Here is a 25,470-nt window from a genome sequence, read left to right on the forward strand (position 1 = left end):
TAAGCAGGACAACTTCCATTTGGACCAGGTTGCTCAAAGCCCCATCCAACCTGGCCTTGAACACTTCCAGGGCTGGGGCACCCACAGCTTTTTTGGGTAACCTGTTCTAGTGTCTCACCACCTGTTTTCCTCTGTGCATTTCCCTGCAGCAATTCTCATAAATATACAGTACCCATTTCCCTTCCACTCCCTTTTCTCTCTGTTAGTAGTCATCAATTGAATTGCTTGATAATAATATAATTGCTACAATTATATTACTTGGCTACTAATTATTGTTTCATATTCTGTATGTTTTATAAGCTCCTCTGGCTGTGCCCTTATTATGGGGCCCTGTGTGGGCCACAGGGGTAAATACAGTAACTAAGAAGCTTAGCACCAATAATTTATGGAGTTCTTCAGGCATGTTTACTTCTATGGCTGGAGGAGTTTATATTTCTCAGAATGTGTTTGCACTTGGAAAGAATGGGAAAGTCTTAGATAGATTTTGTTGCATTTGAACACATTTTAAGCCTTTGTTGATTCCTGTAGGGGGAGGATCTGGTTTAGGATTGGAGAGATTTAGGATCAGGTTGAAAATCAAAAACTTTTCACAAAGCCCAGTTCTTTGATGGTAATTGTACCCTTTTTTGCCCAGAAAACCTTGTGTTAGGCTCTCTGGTTTTGCAGGTATGGACTGAAGTGTGTGGGATGTCTTTTTTCCAGGGTAACTGCTGTGGCCCTACTGCCATAGAAGGTGAGATTCATGTGCCACCTTAGTTGTGAGACTGATCAAACTTGAGTAGTTTCTTTTATGATTTTTTTTTTGTCTTTCATAATTCAAACCACCAGAGGGCACTGAGTATTTTTGGGTACTCTCTAAATAAGTATTTAAGAGTGATAATTCAATAAGTAGTTGTACTCCAAAACACTATTATGTATGGAATTTCTCTCCTGATGTTTCATAAAATGCAATTAATCTTTTATGGATTGGGGGGGGGGGGAGGGGGGGGGGAGTTAAGAGTCTGGCTGGGGTCATTCCATTCTACAGAAAGACTACTTGCAACTTACTTTAAAATCTTACAGTTATAGGTTTACGTATGTTGTTTTATCATCTGTGGCAAGTTAGCAGCCTTGCCCCCTGGCCTCCAGTCTGGGAAGAATGGAGCGCTCCCCTGTTCACCAGTGAACATTAAATGTGACAAGTTCTTGCCAGCGCCATGTACTCGCAGGACCTCTCCTTGCCCATGGGCGTTCTGCAGAGTCCTCCCGAGCTCGGGCGCTGTAGTGCAGGCAGGAGGCACACGGGGGCAGCTGGGGACTGATGCATTCCGTGACAGTGACAGTGACAAGGGGTGAGTGCTCGTTCCCCACTTCTGGCTTTGTGAGACTCCACACTTATCATCGCCCTTGCTGATTCATTCCATCGCCGCGGTGCTGTGAGGTCTGCCCGGCGCCGCGTCCAGGTGTGCTGCCTTATCCCTTCTTAGCGCTCCCAATAGTCTGGGGCTGGGACAGCCCTCTGGAGCGAAGGGAGGAATTGTAGCAGCTAAGGCTTCTGTTGCCTCGTGTGAGAAAGAATGAAGTCTCCCTGGAGTGTGCTCTGCAGCGGCGTGATAGTAGCTGCTGAGCAGGGACAGTTTGTTTCACACGGTGATCTGATTCATATTTAGCGTGAAATGTGTTTGTGTAAAAACATGTCAGACGTGATTCAGCACCCTGGGAGAGGGAGGGAGGTGTAATCCTGTAGTTATTGAGTAGTTATTTAGTTTATGAAATACTGTTTTCTTACACGTACAAAAAATGATGGTTTAAGTAGGTCTGAAGTGGCAGTGGGCAGGAAGGTGTGCAATGTCATACCTAAGTTTCTGCCATTTGCTTTTAAACATTGCTTTTTAATTTACCTGTGGCTAAGCAGTGCGAGAAAGTTGAAGGTCTGCTTCATTTTCTTGATAAACTCTTAATGAAAGCAAACCTGCCTTGTTTGCTCCTCTGCAAACAGTTGGAACACTTGTATTTGATATCTGGTGTAATTTTCACTTTTTTTCATTACATCCCACATGACACTTGCTAGGTTTGTAAACACTGGAGCTTCCTAATTTTAAATATTTAGGTGTTGAACTTGTAGCATTCTGGATTTCTTTGAGGGTCTGTTATCTTACGGGTTTATCTGACAACTCTTATCTTTATTGCTGCTTTTTGCCTCATCAGCCAAGGAGATAACACTGCAATAGTATCTCTGTTTGGGAGATTAACCTAAAAAGTGAACCCAATTTGTGCAAGATAATGCAGGGAGCTTGAAACAGGGCAAGGGACAATCCACTATCTGAGAGTAATAGACCATCTAAGCATCTTCCTGCTCTTTTCACATTTGAACTATAAGCACTGCTGTGAGTGGAACACATAGTGTTCTGCAAACCAGCACTTTTCCTGTTATGTAATGAATCCGTATCACTTGAAGATGACACTGAAACTTGCCATCAGACAGGTATCCACCCAAATGTCAACGAGCAGTCCTGAATCACCATTGTTTGCTGAGCAGTATACAGATGGCAAAATTACCAAAGTATCTCTGCTGCCTTACAGAAGATTAACAAAACTATTCAAATATGAAACTACCTACCAAAAATTCTAAAAAATAACTGTATGTATGTAGCTAATTTTACTTGGGTTTACGGTTCTCAGTAGTTAGCAGAAATTGTGTTTTGCAATTAAGTTCCTTTGGCTTTTAAAAGAGCATTCTTGCCCTCCTCCACTCACTTTTCCCAATCTCTCTGCCTCCATTACTGTCTCTTCCCAGATTATTACAAAGTTTAGTAGCTTTACAAAGAGGAGTAAAGCAGGTGATGCTTCCCATCTGCATTGGAAGATGCCTGATGAATGTTCCTTCCTCTGCAGCAAGGCAGGGGAAAAGCACTGCAGTATCTTTATTGCTGTGCTGTGGAAGAGCCTGCATACAACAGTGCCACTAGGAAGGCAAGATGCCATGATGCCTGTCCCAGGGAACATGCAGTCTGCTCTGGGATGCTCTCCATCATTCTGGTGCTTGCAAAGTAAGCTCAGCAGGAGATCCAGGCAGTCACTTGCAATAGATCAGCAGCAAGCTCCACAGCAAGTTCTGATGTCTTTCATTTTCCTTGTTTCTCCTAGCAGCATGAGAGCACGAGAATCTGTGGGGAAAGAAATGTAATTGACTGGCAAAAGCTCAGATTTTGCAGGTGTCTCTTATAGTTACTCAGGGCTCATTAGATATCTTAGCACTCATAAAAGTTGTGAAACATGTTAGAGGCAAAGAATTGCAAGAAAGGAAAAAGCAATCGACCAGTTAAAGACCTGTTCATTCTCCTTTGCATTTAATGTTTTTATTTTTCTTCAAACTCAGAGCTTGCAATCAGGATACTGGTGGTCTACTTGCAGATCAAAACGTTAATGGAAATAGCATTCTTGAATTCCAGAGATCCCTGACTGTGTCAAGAAAGCACATGCATTATTTTGACAGTCATGTTAACGAAACTTCTCAGCCTGACCATTCACAAGACTCTCAGGCATCTCAATCTGCAGCTTGCAAGCTGAGCTACCTTGACCTGGTGCAGTCCTCAACATACATGCCCTGGTAGCTGTGGAACAAAGACCTAATCTAAGACTGCCATTCTTTTTGTTCTTCTGAAAATGTACACTGTCTATTCAAGTAAGTTGCACTACTTTTTCTTAATTAATCTGAAGTAATACTGTTATTTCTTATTGTGGACCTCAGTCTTGGAGGTAACACATGCTTGTATTCATCTGGTAAGAAAAATGCAAGTTCTGAAGGAAAACCCTGAAGAAAAATAAGGGGTAGGTACATTGCCTGAAGACAGACAATAAGTCAGCAATAAGGCAAGATGTTTGCCATTGTAGAGAACATGATCATGAAAGCAGAAAAGGTCTGTTGAAAAGATCTTCGATGGTTAGACAGGAAAAAGCTTCCTGAAGACTGCCCCTATATGAATTACTTTCATCTCAACATAAAATAAGCTCAAAAGCTATTTTAGCTACTTACTGGGTGGCACTGAATTTTCTGCCAAGAGCTTCTATCTTAAAAGTCCTGATGTTCTGTAATTAGTATAGTATTTATTTTACCATTGCATCTTGTTTTATTTTGCCAGATGACCGCTTGAGGTGTCAAAACTCTGAGTTTATTTAATGAAACAGCAATGTGTGTTAGCATATAACTTTCATGCCTTCTCTCTTTGGTCACTAAATGCCAATTCTCACACCTGCTCATATTTTCTTTAGGTAACTCACTTTTTAGCCAGTCCTAAAAGCAGCACTGGTCATGACATGGAGGTTCATATAACCCTTCATCCCTCTACCTGCTATTGACAAGAATTTGGTGCAAGCTCCTAGAAGTGGTTGATACATCTTAGAAGTGGGGATGGAGAACAGAGAGCAATTGTAGTGATTATTTCCATTAAAAGGGGAGTAGAAAAGCAGAGTGTTAGGCTTTCTTCCAAAATCAAGTAAGACCAAAATTGTCCTGTTTCTGTTGAGTTCACCCTCAATGGAAAGCCCTTGTATGCTACTATAATCAAGAAACAATGGATACAGTTTTTCAGTTTTGATCAGTTTTGACCAGCTTTGAAAAGATATGGCACTGAAGAAAAGACAATGAAGAAAACCTTATTGTTTAACTGGTGGGAACTTGACCCTTAAGAGAAACAATGTATTTGGTCAATTGATGGGAACATAACCTGTGAAAGAACAATACACAACGGAGCTGTTGTTAATATGGAGGTGGTATCGTGAGCCGCTGTGGCCTCATCTCACACTCTGGCCAAGTGTGAGATGATGTCCTAACTCGAAAAATTCCACTCCAAGAGGAGGAGATATGAGGTGTGGTTCTGGGGTGCAGGAGCTGAAGAGGACAAGATGCATGCATTTTGATCCAGGGGACTTCCTGAAGGTGCAGTGCCTGCCTGCCCCTCCCACCTGAGCACCATGCTCCATCTCCTTCTCCTGCTCAGCAGCTTTCCAAAAAACCCAGGGGTTGGTATGTATTATTTGGTATTGCGTGTAATTAAAAAACAAAAAAAATCTGCTTTGCAATCTGAGTTGGGTTTCAGGGATTTTTGTGCATGGACATCCTCCAGAACCCATAACATTAATGGTGATTAGGATGCCCAGAGAACAAAGAGTGATGTAAAGAAAGGACAGGGCATGGGGAGTGGGGCACGTGGTTGCACCGAGAAAGTGAAATGCATAGCTGTACTGAGAGACACTGTTCCATGTTGTGTACAGCATATGGGAGGTCAAGACTTAGTCTGAGTACCCAGCTGTGTGTGGGAACTTAGCAATGTTTTTCTGTGTCCAAGTAATCACTGTCATACACTTGTGGTTGCATGGTGTATTGTAAACATAGCTCAAGTACATTTCAGATTCTGCTCGGAAGAACTCTTAGTCCTTTGCATTTGTGGTGTCTCTGGGTGATGCATTAGATTTATTGCCCTCACTATTTCTGTTGTTATCATGTCCTGATGTGAGTGCATTGGTAAAGATATTTCACAAAAAGGAGACTCGAGCCTTGGCTCCACCGGTGGAGAGACTGGGGTGGACACTGGAACTCTGGAGCACATTGTGGGACAAGCTAGAAATAGGAGTTTTGAGCCCAAGCCATGGGAAAGATCCCATGGGAGTGTTGAAATATTGGGGAAAGTTTGTGCAAATCTCCTCAAAAATGCTCTAAAGAGCGGCTTTTTCATGCTGGGTACATGGGTGAATGTCTGTTATTTGCATACAAAGTTGCAGTTGAAAGGAATACAGAGCTTGAAAAACAGACAAACAAGACAAGGACATACAACAGCTGAGGGTCAATATAATGTTGCAAAGGCAAGTGTTTGTAGCTGCTGCTGCTGCACTGCAATCTGAGATCTCAGTAATCTAGACCTGTAAGTAAGGTTAAGCTTTAAATTACAAGTTAGTTTAAATTCTGTTAAACGTGATTCTTCTGTTAAATGGTTACAGTTATAAGTTATAAGTTAAGTTAGTCATAAGTTAAGTGTTGCTCCTTTGTTAAATTTTTAAGTTTAAAGTACAAGTTAAAGTACTGTTAAGCTTTTAAGCCATATTCCTTTTTATCCTTGCCTCACTGTCCTTATGTCTCTCTCTCTCTCACACACACACACACACACACACACACACACACAGAGTTTCTTGTTCAATTCTGTTTTGATTGGCTTTTATGCTTTTATTTGGCTTTGTTATTGCTTATTTAACTTGGGGTTCCTTAACTGTTCTGTAAGTAGTAGAGTGAATCTTGTCAATAAACCTTGTCATGCTGTCACTTAATATTAAATCTAGTTTTTGCTGATACCTTTGCTGATGATTCTTTAAGCAATCTCTAACTCTTGTTCATAACCTTGGATGCTGGAGATTGAAAGAAATTCTTGGTGCTAAGCCCAAATTTCTTTTAAAGAGAATGCATTTTAAACTCATGCACAGGATACTAATTTGCTAGCCACAGCTACTCAGGGATGTAGTATTAAATACCCCACAGAAAATGCATAACCAGGGCCTGTGTGTCTGTGTATACATTGTGAGATTATATACAGAGAATGAAGGAGGAAGGAATGAAAGTGGGAGCTTTTATTTGGGACACTGACGTTCTGATGTGAAATCCCCATTTGTTACCATGAGAAATAGTCTGATTAAGACTGCCCCCTCAACATATGAAATGCAATAAAGACCCTTTTGATTAATGAAACAGGAAATTCTCTGGATGAGATAATTGAAAAAATGCAGCAGCTAGGTAATCTTGGGGAAGGGAACCCCTGGGGAAGTGCTGGGAATCAAAAAAAACCTGCCGACTGGGCTTTTTACACCACGTGGTGGCCACAGGCCAGAATTAAGATTCCAGGAAGAGATGCAGAAATCCAAGCAACTATTCATTATTTGTTGCAAGCAATTGTTTTTTATACTTTGCTTTCAATCCTGCGTTAGTAGCAAGTAGATTTGTAGTGTCAAATTCTCTATATACACAGCACAAGAGCAGTCTTACAAGTTGCTATTTTTTATGTGTTTTTCCAATCAAAGTGTATAATGTAATTTGTGTTTCAGTCTTTTGGAGTGGAGGTTTCCTTATATGAATCTTAAAGTATGTGCTGCAAGTTCTGAATTATGACAGAAAAGAGAGATTTTTTGCAATGGTGTTGGAGGTTCTGCTGAGCAGAGCCTACAGAGTACAGGCTGGGCTGTGCTTTCTTTTGGAAGGGTTGGTAGTGAGCTGCCCACAGAGCTGCTCTGGTGCTTTGGTGTGAACAGACCTAGCTGATTTCCTTCAAAGAAGAACTAGAGAACAAGGTAGCTGGGTGACCTCTACCTGGGAAATTGTCAAGGAGCTAAGCACAATGTGAACCTGTCCACTGAGGTCCTGCAGTGGTGTAGTTCATCTGCTGAAAGATGTGATGTCATGCTGGGGTATTGCGGGAGGCAGAGCCAAATACCCAGCTCCTACAGCAGTTTTCTGGAGTTGTTAGTGCTTCTAATGTATATCACCAAGTTTCATCTGGTCTGAAAAGTATGACTTTTGCTGTTTCCATAGCCTTGATCATTAGCCTATCCACAAGGACAATAAGGCTTAGAGCAGCACAAGAAAATTAAAAAAACACTTGCCATAGCTTGATGTAACATTTTAATAATATTACTTTACTTATAATTATCACTTTAAGTAATTTTTATACTATTTCTATTTTTATGATTTGTAATATTATACTGAAGTGCCTTCACTATTGATTTAAAACAAAACTCAGTTCATATTTCTCACCATTGTTGAATAAAACTATTGTTCTGGAAGTTATCTTTCCTCTCCTTCACAGTGTATGCCAATGTTGAAACAACACTCCCTATTGTCCCTACTGACTGTCCTTTGGTTATCATTGTGGGATGGTTTTGGCGCATATGGGCTGGATGCCTTTGGATAAAACTAAAATCCTCCTGATTAAAAGCCTCTTTGTGTAGAGGAAGGGTGACAAAAACAGAGACATTTTCAGATGTATATAGTTTGGGTTTTAAGTTTATTTTACCTTTGTTTCAGTGGAGTTATTCTATAGTTGCACTGTTTTAAACAATAGGAAAATTAACATCCACTCACTTTAGGCATTAGGGACACCACTCCTTCTACTCATATGCTCCCCACTGGAACTATTGGGTCAATTTTCTTTTGAATTATGCCCTCCCTATCCATTCAAAGTCCTCTGCAGTTTTACTTCTGAGATGCAAAGATAGAGTATCAATCAATGGAACATGGTCCTATAGCTGCTGAGGTGAATAGCAGCAGAAGAAAGACTGGTTCCTATTACCATTCCAGAGGAACAGTGCTGCTGCTGAGGACCTGCTAAACATTTCTGCCGGTGGGAGTAACAGGTGGGAGTGGGAGAAGGGGTGGGGAGGTGACTTTTATTCTGCTTATGTTTTAACAAGGTACCTCAGACTCAGACCCCCCTTGGAAAAAACATCTGTGTGACTTTGTCTAAGACAACCAGACTTTATGATGCCTTAGCACTGCTGTGGCTCAGAACCCATTCGCAATGTGTCTGATCTGCATACCTCTCACTGCCCATGAGCTGCAACATTTATATAACAGCACCCCTGCACCTGTGGCCTGTCTGGCTACCAGATTCTGGCAACAACTGTCCTGCCTCAGGAAATCCCCTGCTTTACCCTCAGAGGAGTTGTGGACTTTAGGCACCTTGAATGCAGATAGTTGTACCACCTTTAAATATATCAGCACAAGAAATAGCCTTATAACTTGGTGGGTCAATGACACCATTATTTTAAAATGCTTCACACTGGTATTATTCAACCATTGCACAGCTAACCCTGAGTTTCAGTACATGCATGCAACTCCCACAAGGTATCCTCTTAATCTGCAGGGTATGAGCCTAGTCCAGAGTGACAATGGCAATTAAATTTCCATGTTAGTTAAGAAAACTAACCCTCTTATCTCCAAATATAACTACTTCAGTATGGATCCAACGAAACCAAACTCACCACTGTCATACTGAGAGCGTACATGCTTTTACTCCTGGCTACAGAGATACAGCTAAATTCTAGAACACTACCAAGACAATCACTGCCTCTTCGTTGGCTCCTGGAGTTGCAAGTGCACAAGCCCTCATGAGCCTGGATGGAGTTAGTTGTTGGTTAGCAAAGTTTAGCAATACTACCAGCACAGCTATATCTGATTTGTTAATTGATGCAGACAGCATTAAACATGCTACACTACAAAAACAAGCAATTGATTTTTAACTTTTAATTCATGAGCATTGGTGTGAAGATTTTTATTAGATATGCTGTATAAACTTAAGTGACCATTCTAACTGTCCATGCACAACTGCAGGAATTATGGACACTTACTCAACAACTTGTAGAACACACCAGTTGGAATCCGTTTGCTGGAGGGACATGGGGTTGGAATTGGTTGAAAAAGGGATTAATATTACTTAGTGCCTTAAGTATTTGGTTTCTATGTATTATTTGTTGTATTTCCAGTTTAGTATTGTTGAACTGATCTTTAGTAGATAGTATGTTGCGTTGTACTGCTGTTGGTATGGTGGAGTATCAACGTGTTCGAGCCATGGATCATGTGGTTGCATGTGTCAGAGACCAAAATCGTGTCCAAGGCCCTGCCATATTTATTCTGCTGCTGGGCACGTTGACCAGATAATGAGAAAAAGGCAATGAAGAAATCCTTATTGTTAAACTGGTGAGAATTTGACCCTAAAGAGAAACAATGTGTTGGGAACTTAACCTGCAAATAGAACAATACACAATGGAGCTGTTGTTAATATGGAGGTGGTATCGTGAGCCGTTGTGGCCTCATCTCACACTCTGGCCAAGTGTGAGATGATGTTGTAACTGGAAAAATTCCACTCCAAGAGGAGGAGATATGAGGTGTGGTTCTGGAGTGGAGAGGCTGAAGGACAAGATACCATTTGATCCAGGGGACTTCCTGAAGGTGCAGTGCCTGCCTGCCCCTCCCACCTGAGCACCATGCTCCATCTCCTTCTCCTGCTCAGCAGCTTTCCAAAATATCCAGGGGTCGGTATGTATTATTTGGTACTGTGTGTAATCAAAACAATTCTGCTTTGCAATCTGAGTTGGGTTTCAGGGGTTTTTGTGCATGGGCATCCTCCAGAACCCATACCAATCATCTCCCGGCAGCTGGAGATGACAATATGCAGAATTCAAGGGCTGCTGAACTTGCAGAAGAAATCTTTACAAAAGAGCTTTTTGACCTACCAAACAACACTGATTTCAGAACAATTGACACCATCAGTATTGGTGAGTAGGGAATTATAATATTTAGTTGCTTTCATAGAAAAAGAACATACCATTATAAGAACAATAATATCTACAACTGCTGCTTCTCAATGCATCAGCAATGATGTAACAAGTATGGATCTGAGCAACTATAAATGGCTTAGGTATCCTCATTACTAGATTAGGATCTTTCTTTCTTATCAGCTCTGATAGGTAAAATAGAATGCAACATACTATTAATTTTGATATAATAATTTTGTGAGTCTGAATTTACAATAAAAAATCTAAATGCCTTTCTTACTTTTTGTGTTGGTCTATACAAGTAGTTGGTCTGGCAAAGTAAAAGGTTAGGAAAGCCTGACCATATAATTACCACAAGAACCTGCAGCTTAAGCATAAGAAGAATCTGTGGTAACCCCAGCACTCACTGACAGCTAGCAAGTAGAAGAGATGGCTAAAGTTGAAAGAAATACCCAAGAGTCACAGACAGTGGTGACAGTACAATGTACTGACATTTAAAAATTAATTTGAATGGAATCTTTAAGTAATCCAGAAGGATGCCATTATTTGCACTAGTGATAAATGCAATGTCTCGCATATATCAACATTAGTAATTCCTTTGCATTTTCCAAAAGCAGGCTACTGAAATTATGTTGCTGACAGATTTTTTTATGCACACACGTTTCTCATTTTCAATTTCTGTCAAAAAATGTATGATATTAATATATTAACATCTTGTCAAGAGTCCTGCTCATTTTCTGTTGTTCAAAAGTTTTTAGTGACAGCTTTTTTCTCTGAATCACAGAATGACTGAGGTGGGAGGACACCTCTGGAGATCTCCTAGTTCAATTCCCCTGCAGTTGTGCTGCAGGGTTACCTGCAGCAGGTCACTCAGATCTCTGTCTGGTTGTGTTTTGATTGTCATCAAGGAGACAGATTCCACAACTTCTCTGGGCAATTTGTCCCAGCACTCAAAAACAAAATGAGAAGATTTTTTTTTTTCTTAAATTTAGATGGAATTTCCTGTGTTTCAATGTGTCTTTCCCCTATATTTCCTTTTTCTTATTTCTATTTCATCCTCTATTTCAATTTCTCTCTGACACTTTTTCTCACAGCAGTTCTTAAAAAGAATTAAAATGTTTCTTTAGTACTTGCTATACAGTAATGGTGTACTTACTTGACAATGATATGCTTACTCAACAAGAAAAAGATAGGTAAGGTGAGTTAATCGTTGTTGAGAGGACAAAGGTTTTGATTTATGATAGTTACTATCTTAAGTACCAACTTGGTGTAAAATTCTGTCCACACAACTATAGACTGGAGAACAACATGGGCTTGTTTTCTGTGCCTGGGCTTCTAACCTGTCTTCTTCTTCAGGTGGTCTGGAGTCTGGTAAGAAAACAAAGAATATATATTCTTTATATGACTGATAAAATAATGCAGATAAGATGAGATTGAGAGGAATAGACTTATTATTTTGAAAAATCAATATAATTCTGTTTTTGTCTGCGTGGGACAGATAAATGATTTCTGCTTCCTGTTTCCTTGGGGTCTTAGTGTTGCTATTTTTCATAGATTTGTCAATACGTGGAAAGAGATTACCTTGTGTTCCCCAACTAAGCAAAATGTCCCTTAGTATTCAAAGTTACCAGAACAACAAGTCTGAGGTTAAAATCCAGAACTGAAATTTATTTCAATTGCCCATGTCTGAATGTTTTGGCTTTTTTTTGGTTGTTGTTTTGGGGGTTTTTTTTTGGCTTTTTTTTTTGTTTTGGTTTGGTTTGGTTTTTGTTGTTGTTGTTATTTTGGTTTGGTTTTTGGGGCTTTTTGGTTTTTTTTTGCTACAGCACAATATAATTGATATTGGAATTTATGCCTTTTTAGCCCCTGGATATACTTAGAAATGACTGCTCCCTGTTCCTCCAATCCAGCTGAATTATTTCAGGTCAAAAAGTAATGGTTGAGATTTTGATATTACCTGTGTTTTTTAGTGAAATGTAGCATTTTGCTTATGTTGGGAGGCTTCGTTGTAGAGGTCAGGAACTTTTGGTGAAGCACAATATAATTAGCTGAGAGAACAAAAACTGAAAGGTTCATGAATGTTTGTTTCAGCTGTTCGTATCTTCAGGGCAATCTACAGAGTAAGGCATTACTTTTTATGACACTACATAAGTGCAATAGCATTATCAAAGTTATACAGCATAACTACCTGTGGCAGCCTTGTCTTCTTCCCCTCCACTGACACGTGCTCATATGTGCCCTAAATTAAGCTCTGAGCCTCACATTCCAAATTTTCCCATAGTCCTCCTGTATTCCCCATCACTCCAATTCCATCCTTCCCAACTATGCCCTCTACCTGTCCCTCTGCTCCAGTCTTTTGAAAACTCAAACCTCAGTCTTTTTTAGATTCCACTGCAGGCTTTTTTAAACCCTATGGTAGGTGATACCAGTGTTACTAAGATGCAGAAGTTACCTGACATGAAAATGATTCCTAAAAACTAGGTCTCTTGTGAGGGAGGGTCTTCTGACCACCAGGGCTAATTATGTTCTGTGGCCAGGAAAAGCTCATTTCAAATTTCTGGTTGCCAATACTAAAATAATATGGTCTGGAAAAATCAGGGGTAAGTTAGGTGGCTCATCCAAACTAGATGAATATATTCCATCTGAATAGATGTCCAGGCTAGGTAAGGTGGATCATCTTATGGTGATGCCAGGGCATCATGGTGGTGTCATAGATATTCTTGGCACATAAGAATTATCCATTTGTTTCTTGATTGATGACTGAGTCTCTTTACCTGATTTTTACATGATTACAATAGGTGAGATATTTCCCACTTGTCCAAGATGCACTTGAATTTTTTGTCAGTTAAATGTGCCCTCACAAGTGGTTTAACCAACCATTAGAATGTCTTATTTCATATGTTGTCCATGTCCAAAACTAGGGACTGATATCAAAAATTATCAGTAATTTGTATATGTGTAGATTAGACTAAATTAGATTCCTCTTTGGCACACTTCAACTAAATCAGCCTTCCTCTGCACGAGGCTATGAACTGTGTATTTGTTGTGTGTTTACAATACTTTCAGGCTGGTATTGAGACCAAAGTCACTGCCATGTGATCAAGTGATAACTGTATGCAGAGATGAAGCTTTTGAAACAGAGTATTTTGCAGTGGAGATTAACAGGAGGAAAGACCTAATTTTGTTGGTGACACAGTAGCAACACCTTGAGTGAATTTTAGTTCAAGTGAATCATAAAATGAGATTTCTGGCCTTTGTATTTACAATATCTTTTTTTCTGACATTTGCTGAAGTTTTTAAAAGACAGTAATTTCAGATTAAAAATTAATCTTTCATGTGATAGAAGGGATTCCTTCAGTATAAAACATTGAGTGGCAGTTTTCAGACACTGAGGACCAGCCTGGATTTCACTGAATTGCTGCATTTGGTATTGTTCAGACATGGAGTCATATTTTGATTTGTGCACCAAAAATACCACTGTACTTGGCTACTGATCTCAGTTTGTGAGCTTTTGCTGCTGCTAGAGGAGCTTTTCCAGGAGTTACCCAGTTTGCACCTTTAGGACAGTTATACTTTCTGGTCAGTAGATATGGGTACATTGTAGTTTATGTTTATAGGAACTGCAGATTTTTTACTCACCATTATTGGTTATAAGGGGGTTCAGGATATATGGGTGTGATTCTTCTCCTCCATCAATAACTTTTAACATAAAATGCAATAATATGATTTTTTTTTAATATTGCAAACGTTACTTGTAATTTTTTTTCTTCCAAGAAATCTGTGTGAGTGGGAGTTTAAAACAAATGAAGCCTTTAAAAGGTGTGTTGCACACTTTGCCCATATACTTGCAACTCATTTTACAAGCAGCACCTTCATTAAAAAACTTGAATATGTAAATGCTGTTTTATGCACAGTGATAATGAATTGTCTTATGCAGTGATAACAAAGTTTAATGGTATGATATACGTGCAATGAAACTTCAAAATGTGGGAGGAGTCTACTGAGATTTCAGATGTATTGATGGTTTGCCTGAACAAGATATCTGCAGTTATTAAGCTGTATGTGTATACACTTGTGGGGTTTTCTTTCTAAAGTCCCTATCCTTATTTCCCATGTATCAAAGTAAACCTGAACGATACCAGTTATTTTTGAAATATACGATCAATAGCAATCCTTCAGCATTTGTATCTGCTCTACTCTGAAACCAGTTTTTCAATGGAGTCAGTCAATTTTCTGCAATGATACTGGGTTTTTAAGAGTCACCACGCTTAAAACCTGAGAAATTAAAAAACTTCCAAAATGCAAAGTGCTGAAGCAGGGCTGTTCCAGGATAAATTCAGTCAGGAAACAGTTTCTGCTCAGTGTTTTCTGTAGCTGATCTGTCAAGGTTGGTTAAACTGACCTTGGTCAGGGTCAGGTTTAGAGTGGACAAGGACATACTTGAGTGGTAGTTTGATTAAAAATAGAAAAAGGAAGCAGGAGAAGCTGATTAAAAACTTTGGCTCTTTATAGAACAGTTAGCTACTAAATGTTTGCGGTGCCAGCTGATACCAATTAGGAATTATGTTTCTTAGACATAGAAATTATAGCCTCCATTTGGTTTGGCAAAAAATGGTTTTTGTCTCTTAGGCAATGAGATTAAATGATCAAAATCTGAGAAAAACTGTGAAGCAAGACCTTGAGTGAATTTTAGTTCAGGTGAATCATAAAATGAGATTTCTGGCCTTTGCATTTACAATATTTTTTTCTGACATTTGCTGAAGTTTTTAAAAGACAGTAATTTCAGATTAAAAATTAATCTTTCGGTATGAAGCTAAAATGGGACATTCTGACAATTTCAAAGCTTTCTTTCTGAACCTTGAAATTTCATGGGAGGTAGGATTTTTTTCTGTATTTGATTAAAATTTTTATATGGAGTCAGTTCTAGTGCTCACAGTTGTTTCCCTCAAAATTTCTCCCATCATTATGTGTTGAAACTTAGGTCTAGAAGCACGTGTACATTTGAATCTCTCTTGAATATTCTGGCCATAGTGTTGTCTTACACATTGTACAGATACTAGAGATTATCACAATTAATGTTTCTAGGGACTACATGGACTTGATTTTTGCTGCTTTTCAGTATTCTGATTTTGTATTGTTCATTACTTCTCCTGGAAGTTGCAGATGCTTATCACACATGCAAAGCTGCATGTACAGAAAATAAATTATTTATGTGTAAGAATAAACACAGGGAGAAAACTGTGGTAAAACAAAAAAAGTAAAAATCCCACACTTTTTTCCAGAATTGCTGTTACATTTATTTTAGAATATAAGGATGTCTTTTATCTTCAGTTTGTGAACTGCTATTCAAACATAAAAGTACAAGACACCCAGGAACGATTGCTCAGAAAATCTGTTCATGATTTTACTCACTATGTGGGAAATACTTGTGTAAGTATGTCCAAGGCAGTCCAAAAATGAAGTGTCCAGTTAAATAAAAGAATTAAGATTACATTCTATAGGTATGTTATGGCAATGAAATTATTCTATGTATATGTTATCATATGTCACTTTATCTCATTATGGTCTGTAGGTTCTTCATGTTGCAAAGGGAGTGTTTGAGTTGTTATTACTCAGGTAAATGCAGTCCAGATAGGGCAGTGAACTGGGGCTGAGGTGACCTGGGCTGTGTACCCAGTCCTTCTAGGCCTCGCTGGATAATACCAGACCACTCATTCTCTCTCCCAGTCTTCACATTTGTGATGGGAAGTTCATCACAGCTTCCATAGGCTTTGCCCAGCTGCTGACTAGTAGCACTACTTGATTCCACAGAAATAATGGGCTCCTTTTTTTCCCATTTGTGAAGGACACAAATGAGTTGTGGGAGAAAAGCAGCTGTGAAACCTCCACAGGAGCAGTTCTGGCTGAATTACTCATTGGGCACCCTGAGGTGGGGAGGGCACAGAGCTGCCACACCAGCAAATACAGGTTTCCAGTCGAATGAGGAGGCAGTGGGTGCGCTCAGTCCAACACAAAGCCGTGTGCTAAGTGCTGTCAGTTGAACTTGAATCACATCTCTAATGCTGTTGACAAAGTAACGCAAGCTGCATTTCATTATCTGCCTTTCTAATAATATCTTTTTTTCTTTCCCCTCCCCAGCCTTCTCCAGAGACAACTGGTGAGTTCTGTTTAGAGATCTATTTGTATGCACAGGAGGCAGTCAACAAAACCAGCTGCTCATAAACATGGCTACGACAGACACAGATTTATAATTACTGTTATTGTTATTGCATTAATTTTCACACTTCATAAAGATAACAGCAAGGGCTAATGTCCTACCTCACTTGTCTTTTTGTTTTTCAGAAATAGACCTAGATGGAGGAATTGATCAGGACATCTTTGACATAAATGAAGGTTTTTCAAAATTCAGTCTCAATTTTTTAAAAATAATTTTCATTATAGTAGTCACGGATCAATACCATAACTGAATGATAATCTCCTCTTCCCTTTAGCTTTAGGACTGGACCTTTTTGAGGGAGACATCAAACTTCCTGTGGTGAGTTCAAATATAAAATACAAAGCCAAAAATATGTCATTGACTTAAATGTAAAGTATCACTGGCATGGAAATAATAGATGCATCCTGCTCTTACAAACAATAAATGTTGTTTATGTAACAATAAACTGAAGATGATTTGGGATGGAATTCTACAAAATGTCATAGACAGTGAAGGAGTCAACATCATTTGCAGAAACATTATCCAGCATGAGATCCCATCAGTGATTAAATCAATATTATTAGCTTCTTATTTCCTTTTTTACATTGTCACTTTGAAGAGATTAGGCAGCACTGATCATCATCCAGGCAGGTTTGTATAAAAAGAATTCTTTGTTTATCTGTACAATATTCTGAGCCAGTTAAATTTACTGAGCAGTGCTGCAAAACCTTCATCCTGTAAGTAGATTGACTAAAACTGATGAAAAATTTAGATCCCTAATGTCACATTTTAAGGCATCTGGCCAGCATCCTTATCTGATCAATGAAAAAAAAAATACATTTACATCTCAAAAATATCTAGTAGGAAACCCCCAATGTGTCTTGCACTCTGAAAGTAGTCTGAAAATAGTGTTTTACTCTCCCTTTTGGGAAATATGCTGAATATGTCTCTGAAAGCAAGGACAGAACTTGCTAGAGGTACAGAAACAAATGCTTGCATTATGAAAAATTACAAAACTATTAATATCTGTACAGTTTTCAGGACTTTAGATCTTAAGGCTTCCCATAGGAGCAGAAGGTCCTGAGCACATGCATCAAAAGCTTGGGTAATTTCTACAGAGAAAATGCAGCAGAAGTTGAAGACACCAGTAGAAGGGCATGAAGGGATTTCAAACCCAAACCTCAGACCTCTGAGTAATCTTTTGGGGGTTTTGATCTCATTGTTTTCCTTTATGTCTTACTTGAAATTGTAGATTTGCTTCAGCACTATTGTAGTCCCTGATGCTATTGTAGTCCCTTTTTACTGAGGACTGCATGTTTTCTTTCTGGATACAGGATCGAAACTCCATCATTGGTGACAACTATCGGTGGCCCCATGTCATCCCTTACGTCCTTGAGAACAGCCTGGGTACAGTATTGCCTTTCACAATGTCTGTATGTTGTGTTGGTTGAGCTGTTCAACACAGGTTGATAAAGCTCCTGTGGTGTCCTTTCCTCTCTTCATCTAGAGCAGGCCCTTTCCCACAGCAGGAGTGGGGCTGAGTATGCACAAACAGGATTTATAATCTTCGTATCAGAGCTGGCTCTCACCTCCTTTCTTGAATGATTACCCTCCTATGGCCCAGCAGATTGTTTTGGTCTTGAAATCTTGTGTCTGGGATGTGAAACTCTACAAAGCAGAGGTGAAAAGAGGGCACTGAAGATATTTTTAAGGACAGGAAGCTTACCTGGCCATTTATATAATTTTCCAGCAGTGAGGGCAAAATGGCATTCTGACAGGCAGCCGGCAATGGTACATTGCTAAGTCCCTTATGTGAGTCAGAGACACATAATAGTTTGACCCCATCCTTTAAATCTTTGTGTTGAAACTATGCAAGTTGCTTAGAGGAGATAACACAGATGTAATCTGAAAAAATCAGGTCCTGGAGAAATTCAGTGAGGGATCTGTAGCCTGCATTCTGTACTAGGTAAAATTTGCAGTCTTAATTTCCTATCTATTTAATACTTGTTTACATAAATCCCCCAAAAATAAATGAAAGAATCTACAAAATTACCACCCCCCCCCAGTATTCTTCTATATACTCATAATGTCATATTTAATAAAGTACCAAAGAAAAATTACAGAGGACCAAGAGCAAGAGCGAGATCCTAATTTATATTTTTTAGGTCCCCCCTTTGTTTTAATCCAAGAAAAAAATCTGTTTATTTTGATCAAAGATTGCTGGAGCAAGAGCCACTCTTGGGAATTGCTCCATATGGATAATAGTAGAAATCTTTCTGTTCAGTATTGACAAGAGCACTGTTTGCTTTGCAGAAATGAATGCTAAGGGAGTCATCCTCAAGGCATTTGAACAGTATCGACTGAAAACCTGTATTGACTTCAAACCTTGGGAAGGGGAGAAGAATTACATATCTGTGTTCAAAGGAAGTGGGTAAGAGAAGCAATTCTAAATTACTTTCATTATGTTTGCTTTCAGACTATTCTCATGGCCAGTATTCAACCTAAAACTCATATATCGGGTCATAACTTTATGTTTTTGTTGTCGCCAATTTCACAGTCTTGATATTTATTCTTAAATATAAGAAGACATCAAGTCCTATAAGAGATATTTTACTGGACATAGTAAATCATATCAGAAACAAAGCAATTGTGTTCTTGACTGATCTTTGGATATATGGAGTATTACTTTCAGCTGGGAATTCCTAGTATACCTTGGCTTCTAGGGGAAAAGATAAACCAAGGAGAAATATGACAGTTCTCACTGTGGGGCAATGAATTTGTTTGAATGTAACAATGGAAATGCACTTGAATAACCCCATATGAGCATTCAGATAAAAGAGCAATATTTTTAAACTCTGTGCAGCACTGATATTTTGCCTATATTTTACTTTATTTACCTCTTTTGATGAATAGTCATGCTATTTCATCTTAAATATTGCAAAATAAGACTCCAGTAAAGAAGTCAAAATTGCCCCAACTTCTTTCCTACTAAGACATTCTCTGTCAAAACAGTGCAACAAGAAGAAATATATTGTTCACTCTGTGCTGAACCATTTCTCTTATAGAAAAGGAGAACAGGGAGAACTTGATAGCCTGGTCAGGAAATTTGCTTTCAGAAATTCATTTCCTGATATGAGAATGCATTCATAAATGGGAAAAGATTTTCTGATAATAAAAATGTTTTTCTTTCCCTTTGGCTTGTTCTGAGATATTGGTAGCAGACAATTGTTTCAAAATTTCTTTGGTGTCTGGCTCTTTGTATTTGCTGTGTATGCTGTACACATGACACTGAAACTCAGCTCTAAAAGATGTATAATTGGAGACTCAGGGAGCAATGCATTTTCCTGTGCTAATGACTCCAGCTTTTTGAGCTAAATGGAAAACTCATGTAGCTGAATTTTGTAATCCTTCATCCCCTAAAATATGCATTGAATTTGCTAATAATTGTACCTGAAAAAGAACCACAATATTTAGCCTATGGCAAGTAGGAGGCCTCTGTGCAATGTTTCATTTATATGTCTATTAAAAATAGATGAGTCATGGTGATGAAGAAGATGAATCCTTCTAGCTGGATAGCATATCTTGCCCTCACTGTCTGGTGTGTGGCTTGCCCTGAAGTGTTTCCATCACCTTAGCTGACACATCCACAGCAGAACTTTTAAAAAGATTGGAACTAAATGGTGCAGTCTCCTGAAAAGGTCCATCCAGTTTCAGTGAGTACAAAGAAATCAGGACTGACCCTGAATGAGCTGCTTTCATTTCAGGCCATTCCTTACTTCTGGTGTAATGGGTGTAAGCTGGGTAAACCCATTTTTGCTCTGCTGTTCCAAATATTTTGGAGTTTTTAAAATCAATTAAGACTCTTCTATCTGCTGACTAAAGACCTCAGCCTAGAGGGTACAGTGCAGAGAGGCACACAAAGTTCCTGGCAACATAAAATTTTACCACTTCAAGTAAAGGTTGATAAATCACATCTTTGCCTTTCTGGTCTTGGCTTGCATCTATAAAAGAGACGAATGTGGGGGAACTTTTTTGTCAAAAGGATTTGAAGTAAGCCATAAAGTCCTCATCTGGATTACCCTTTTGAATTCAAATTAAGGCAGCCACAAAAGAAGCCAGCTGTGTTTTGTTGTCTAGACTGCCCTGTGTAAAAATGCATTTGTAGTCTCTGATGTATGTACAGAGTGTATCAAGGCCCTGCACAAAGAGCCCTCTGCTTGTACACATTCTTCATCTATCATTCACCTTGGCTACTACCAGTATTATGTTAGCTCCTGCCTGTGTGCTGAGCAAAACACTTGAGGTGTGTAATTGTGAATTACAGAAATGCAGGATAATCAGATGTGGCTGCAAAGTTCACAGAGGAGTCTGGAAACCTGCAGTGGAAGTGCTATTTCACCTTACTGTTCTTATGAAGAGCAGGATTCATTCAGCAGGAAAACTAACATGGTGTGGTAGGATCAAGTGATTAACAGACCAGGGAGGATGAGCATCATCTCTAGTATGTCCACATGGATTTTCATGGAGCACTCCTGGGAGGCTGCTTCAGCTCTTTGCCACTGTTGCACATGGCAGGAGTAGATTGACACAGATTCCTGGCTCTCCAGCTTGGTGCTGGTAAGTCAGGGTGTCTGTGAGCTGATATTGGTGATCTCTGATACTGTGGGAAGAAAATTAGTAGCAGGACATTAGTATAAAAATGTGCCTGAAATAAGTGGCATCACTGCAACTGATGGCATGTGTCTATTTACAGCCCCAAAAGGGGGATGGTGGGATCAGTGAGAGCAAGTATTTCCCTGTTCCTCCAGCCTCTGATAGCAATGCAGGAAGCATTCAGTCACAGGCTCTCACACACCTGGGGAGAGCTGAGACTTTCCTCTCCTTTCTCCCCTCCGGAAGACACAGGATTCTATGCGCCCATTGCTCTGGAGTGCCATGCCCCACTCACCTCAGCTTTATTCTCAGTGCAGGGTGGCACAGACTGTGTATTTGTCCCCTCTGTGGCTGTTGGGTGACAGTGTTGTAGGCATCTGGCAGACCAAAGGCAGCTGCACCTACTGTCATTTGGGTGTTACTTCTGCCAAGTGTCTTTGGTGTGCCTGCTGTAGTCTGCTGTGCACTGTGGAGCAGCTGAGAAGCCAGAGGTGGCTTTGGTAGGAGGTGGACCCAAGCCTATGATGGACTTCTGCACAACACAAGAATCAATATGATCCTGTTCAAGGAAAGACATTGAAATTACAGATGCTACATGTGCACCCTAACAGGTCTCATGTTGTGATTTTAATGAATAATCAATAGGCAAGGCCTGTGTTGCTCTGTGGAAAATGAAATACTGGGGAATATGTTGCACTAATAAGTCACAGAGTTTGAAAGCACATGGTGTGCTTGTATTTTTAAATTTCTGGGGTGATGGAACTGCAAATCCTATGGCATATTTTGTGCCCTATTAATTTTATGTACTTCATTGGGTAAGTATTGATTTATTTGCTACATAAAATATCAATTTAAATGTAGCTCTCTGTGCTTGCTAGTTTGTGGACATGAGGTGCCATTTTATTGGGCTGTGCAGATAACTCACTAAATCCTTTCACCCTTTAATAAAAACTTGCAGCACAGCTGCAGTTTTGCTCTTACTTGGGAGTGTGTAAGAGCAGCAAGTGCTCTAGCACAGTAGTTCACAGAGAGCTAGAAAGAAAAGAGTTTGTGAAAAGTACTGTCAAATACATCAACCTGTCTGAAGGTAAACACAGCATGGAGAAGCACACCTTGCCTGGCAGCCAGAGCCCCATGCAAAGTAAAAAGCCAAAACAGTACAGGGAAAAGTAGGCAGAGGAGAGAATGTGCATGAACACACTTCTCCTTATGATAGGGACATGCTTGAAGTGTGCTCACAAGTCACATATTGTGGTCTAGCTGAAAATTGTTAATTTACGGTAATTTAATTGCTCTAAATTATGTGCTCACAACCTTTGATGTTCCAGAGTACCAAAGAAATCATCCTCAGTTTTCTTTTGTCACAAATAGCTCAACATTTTTCTTCTAATAGAGCCAGAGAAAAGGACCTTCTTGTTCATCGAAACAGAGCTAAGTGTGAGAGGAAGGGGTATGATAAGGAACAGATCAATGGAAAAGTGCTCTCTGTAACAAAATGTGACTTCAATGCTCAGATTAGAAATATACCTATTGAATAGACTGGTTTTGAGGTTTGCATGAGTGGCATGGGGATGGTGTGTATCTCACAGAGCCCTCTCTCATTCCATGTCAATGCCAGCTGCTGGTCCTCAGTGGGAAACCTGCAAATGGGCTTGCAGCAACTCTCCATTGGAGCCAACTGTGACAGGATTGGGACAGTCCAGCATGAGTTCCTGCACGCCCTGGGATTCTGGCACGAGCAGTCTCGGTCTGACCGGGATGACTATGTGACCATCGTCTGGGACAGGATTCAGTCTGGTCAGTCACTCCTCTGCTTTCCTCTCAATCTCTGGTGCTAGCAGTTTAGGTGTGGAACATCCTTTCCAGCCATGTTTTGGTGGTCGTGCTATTCTCTCACCTGGACTTACTTTCCAAACCCAGTATATCAATAAATTAGATATAAAGGGACATCTACTTGAAACATAAATTCTCATTTGTTCTTGCTGTTGTAATTCCTTGTGCCACAACAGTTTCTAAAGCTCTAATTAGAGATCTGTATCCTCTTGAGCTACATGTTGTACCACAGGGCAGCAGAAGAGGAAAATTTAGTTTGTTTAAATGAATACTCTAGAAATACACTTACTCTAGAAGCCCTTAATGAAATAAAAATAACTACCCCCCCCCCCAGTCTGAAAAATCCAGTGTGACCAAACCCAGTAGAAAATCACCAGTGAAAACACTGGTCCTTCTCCTTCTGCCTGTCTGCTACACCTGGTGCTGGCAGCAGAGCTGAGAGAGCAGTGTGCAGAGGGTGGGCAGGCAGGAGAGACATTTCAGAGTCTGTGTCACACCAGCAGTAACTTTAGAAATGCAGCTTGTGAATTGTAAGTGTTGGTATATTTGGCACAAGCCTGAGATATGGCACAGAATTCCTCAGGACTTTGCTCTGTCTCTGCCTCTTTAGCTTGTTGTTGTCCTCTGGGACTTTCAGGCTGTTCAAAAACAGTGTTATATACACAGACTTGATGTTTTCCTAACATAGGTAGACACAGAAGACTGAAAAACTGGGTAATGATTAAATCTAATGCATTCTTATTTAGTCCTGATCAATAGTCAGGTGCATATGTAATTATATATTACAGAAAATTACTTAGACTCTTATTTGATTTCCATTATATTTTGCTGACTCTTTAGTGACAAGCTCCCCTATTGTGAGACACTTGAAACTGCTGCAATTTTTTTACACTGACCAGAATATAGTTACTGTATTTTGACTGATTTAAATTTTGACTCCCCATTGGGTAGTAAGTAACTGGTTCTTTGCTCATACTCCAGAAAACATCTGTAAAGCTAAATTCTGGAAGTTTATCTGATGACAACTCTAAATTTTTTATTATTACCTAAAATGATGAGCAATAGAACATCAGAGAATACAGATTAGAAACAGTTGCAAATTACAGTAATTTGAGTACTGAAACACTCTCTCCACTCTTGGATATCACAAGCCCATCAAAGTTTACAAGTTGTTTCACAGGAAAAATTTTCTGGTAGCAAAAGCTTTTCTTCGTCCAGCAGAAGTCAACAGGGGCTGAAAGAGGAAAGTAAATATCCCTAGACTGGAAATAAAACTGTTTTACAGAATAAGTACAAGTAAATTACTACAAAAAATATTTTGAGATATTGATAGATTCTCTGTCGCTGCAAGTCTTTACATTAAAATTTTATTCCCTTGAGCAACAGGCAATCTTTCATTTCAATTTTGCCATTCAGGTAAAGAACATAATTTCAATAAATACGATGATAACAGATCAGACTTCCTGAATGTTCCCTATGACTACAATTCTGTGATGCACTACAGCAAGACTGCATTCAAGAATGGAACTGATCCTACCATCATCACCAACATACCAGACTTCATTGATGTCATAGGACAGAGAATGGATTTCAGTGAGTACGACCTAAGGAAACTGAACCGACTCTACAACTGCAGTAAGTTTCTCCATTTATTTTATATTACCTGAAAGAATCATTTGAAAGAAATGAGGGTGATACATACATGTTGGACCCATCCAGACACAAGTGAAAGAGATACTAACATATTTAGAGAAGTGAATTGTATTAAAAATACCAGAAATAATGGTACAGCTAGAAATAGCATTCCTCCTGCAGAAACACTGCTGAGTAGCAGAGATTTCTGTGCAATTTTATCTGACCTTTAGTTAAAAACCAGCTTTGCTCAGCAGCTGACTTGTTGATCCCTTGGGTGATTGTTTAAAACGGGTGCTTCTGCACAAAGCCTTTTGTTTTTTCCCTGCATTATTCCACAGCTGATGCTCAGACACTGCACAGAAATGAGCATCTTTGCTGTGGCTGTACCTACTCCACTTTCATGGAATCTGTGAGACAGATTCATGCCTATTCATGTATACCCTATCCATGCAAATAGGGCACAGATGCCATTCTGAATAAAGTGCGAGCTTTCTAAATTTTCTTGTTAAGCTTCAAACCTGGTTTCTTAAAAAAGTGGTCAAAAGAGTTGTTTTGCTTAGGTGGCATTTATTTTGCAAAGCTGAATGAAAGTAAGAGACAGAGAAATCTAGATAAGTCCATTATCAAACTGGAATGTAATTCTGTAATTGTTACTGCATTCAATGTGCCCTGACACTCAGAAGACTTTTACAATATCCCAAATAGTGAGTATTGGCTTACAATTATATTTTAAGCCTCATAATGCAGATTCCTTAAACAATTATCAAACTGGTTTAATAATGGTGCAGTTTTTGAGTGTAAAATTCTGATATTTTTATTCACATAGGTCTAAACTGAACACACACACACACAGCCTTAGC

At 39.4% G+C, this 25,470-nt stretch overlaps 1 protein-coding gene across 1 annotated transcript in view; it reads left to right on the top strand.

Annotated features, from left to right (window-relative positions):
• The first annotated feature begins 3,857 nt into the window (after positions 1-3,857).
• Positions 3,858-25,470, top strand: part of MEP1B (meprin A subunit beta) — a 38,141-nt gene continuing 16,528 nt past the window's right edge. Inside the window, exons 1-8 of the mRNA XM_074550010.1 lie at positions 3,858-3,899; positions 16,432-16,450; positions 16,636-16,686; positions 16,785-16,828; positions 17,824-17,896; positions 18,803-18,920; positions 22,761-22,939; positions 24,392-24,610. Coding sequence (XP_074406111.1) covers positions 3,858-3,899; positions 16,432-16,450; positions 16,636-16,686; positions 16,785-16,828; positions 17,824-17,896; positions 18,803-18,920; positions 22,761-22,939; positions 24,392-24,610 — 745 coding nt within the window. The remainder of the gene's footprint in view (positions 3,900-16,431; positions 16,451-16,635; positions 16,687-16,784; positions 16,829-17,823; positions 17,897-18,802; positions 18,921-22,760; positions 22,940-24,391; positions 24,611-25,470) is intronic.

This window comes from Zonotrichia albicollis, chromosome 1, assembly GCF_047830755.1.
Source record: "Zonotrichia albicollis isolate bZonAlb1 chromosome 1, bZonAlb1.hap1, whole genome shotgun sequence".
In the NCBI taxonomy this organism is placed as follows: Eukaryota; Metazoa; Chordata; class Aves; order Passeriformes; family Passerellidae; genus Zonotrichia; species Zonotrichia albicollis.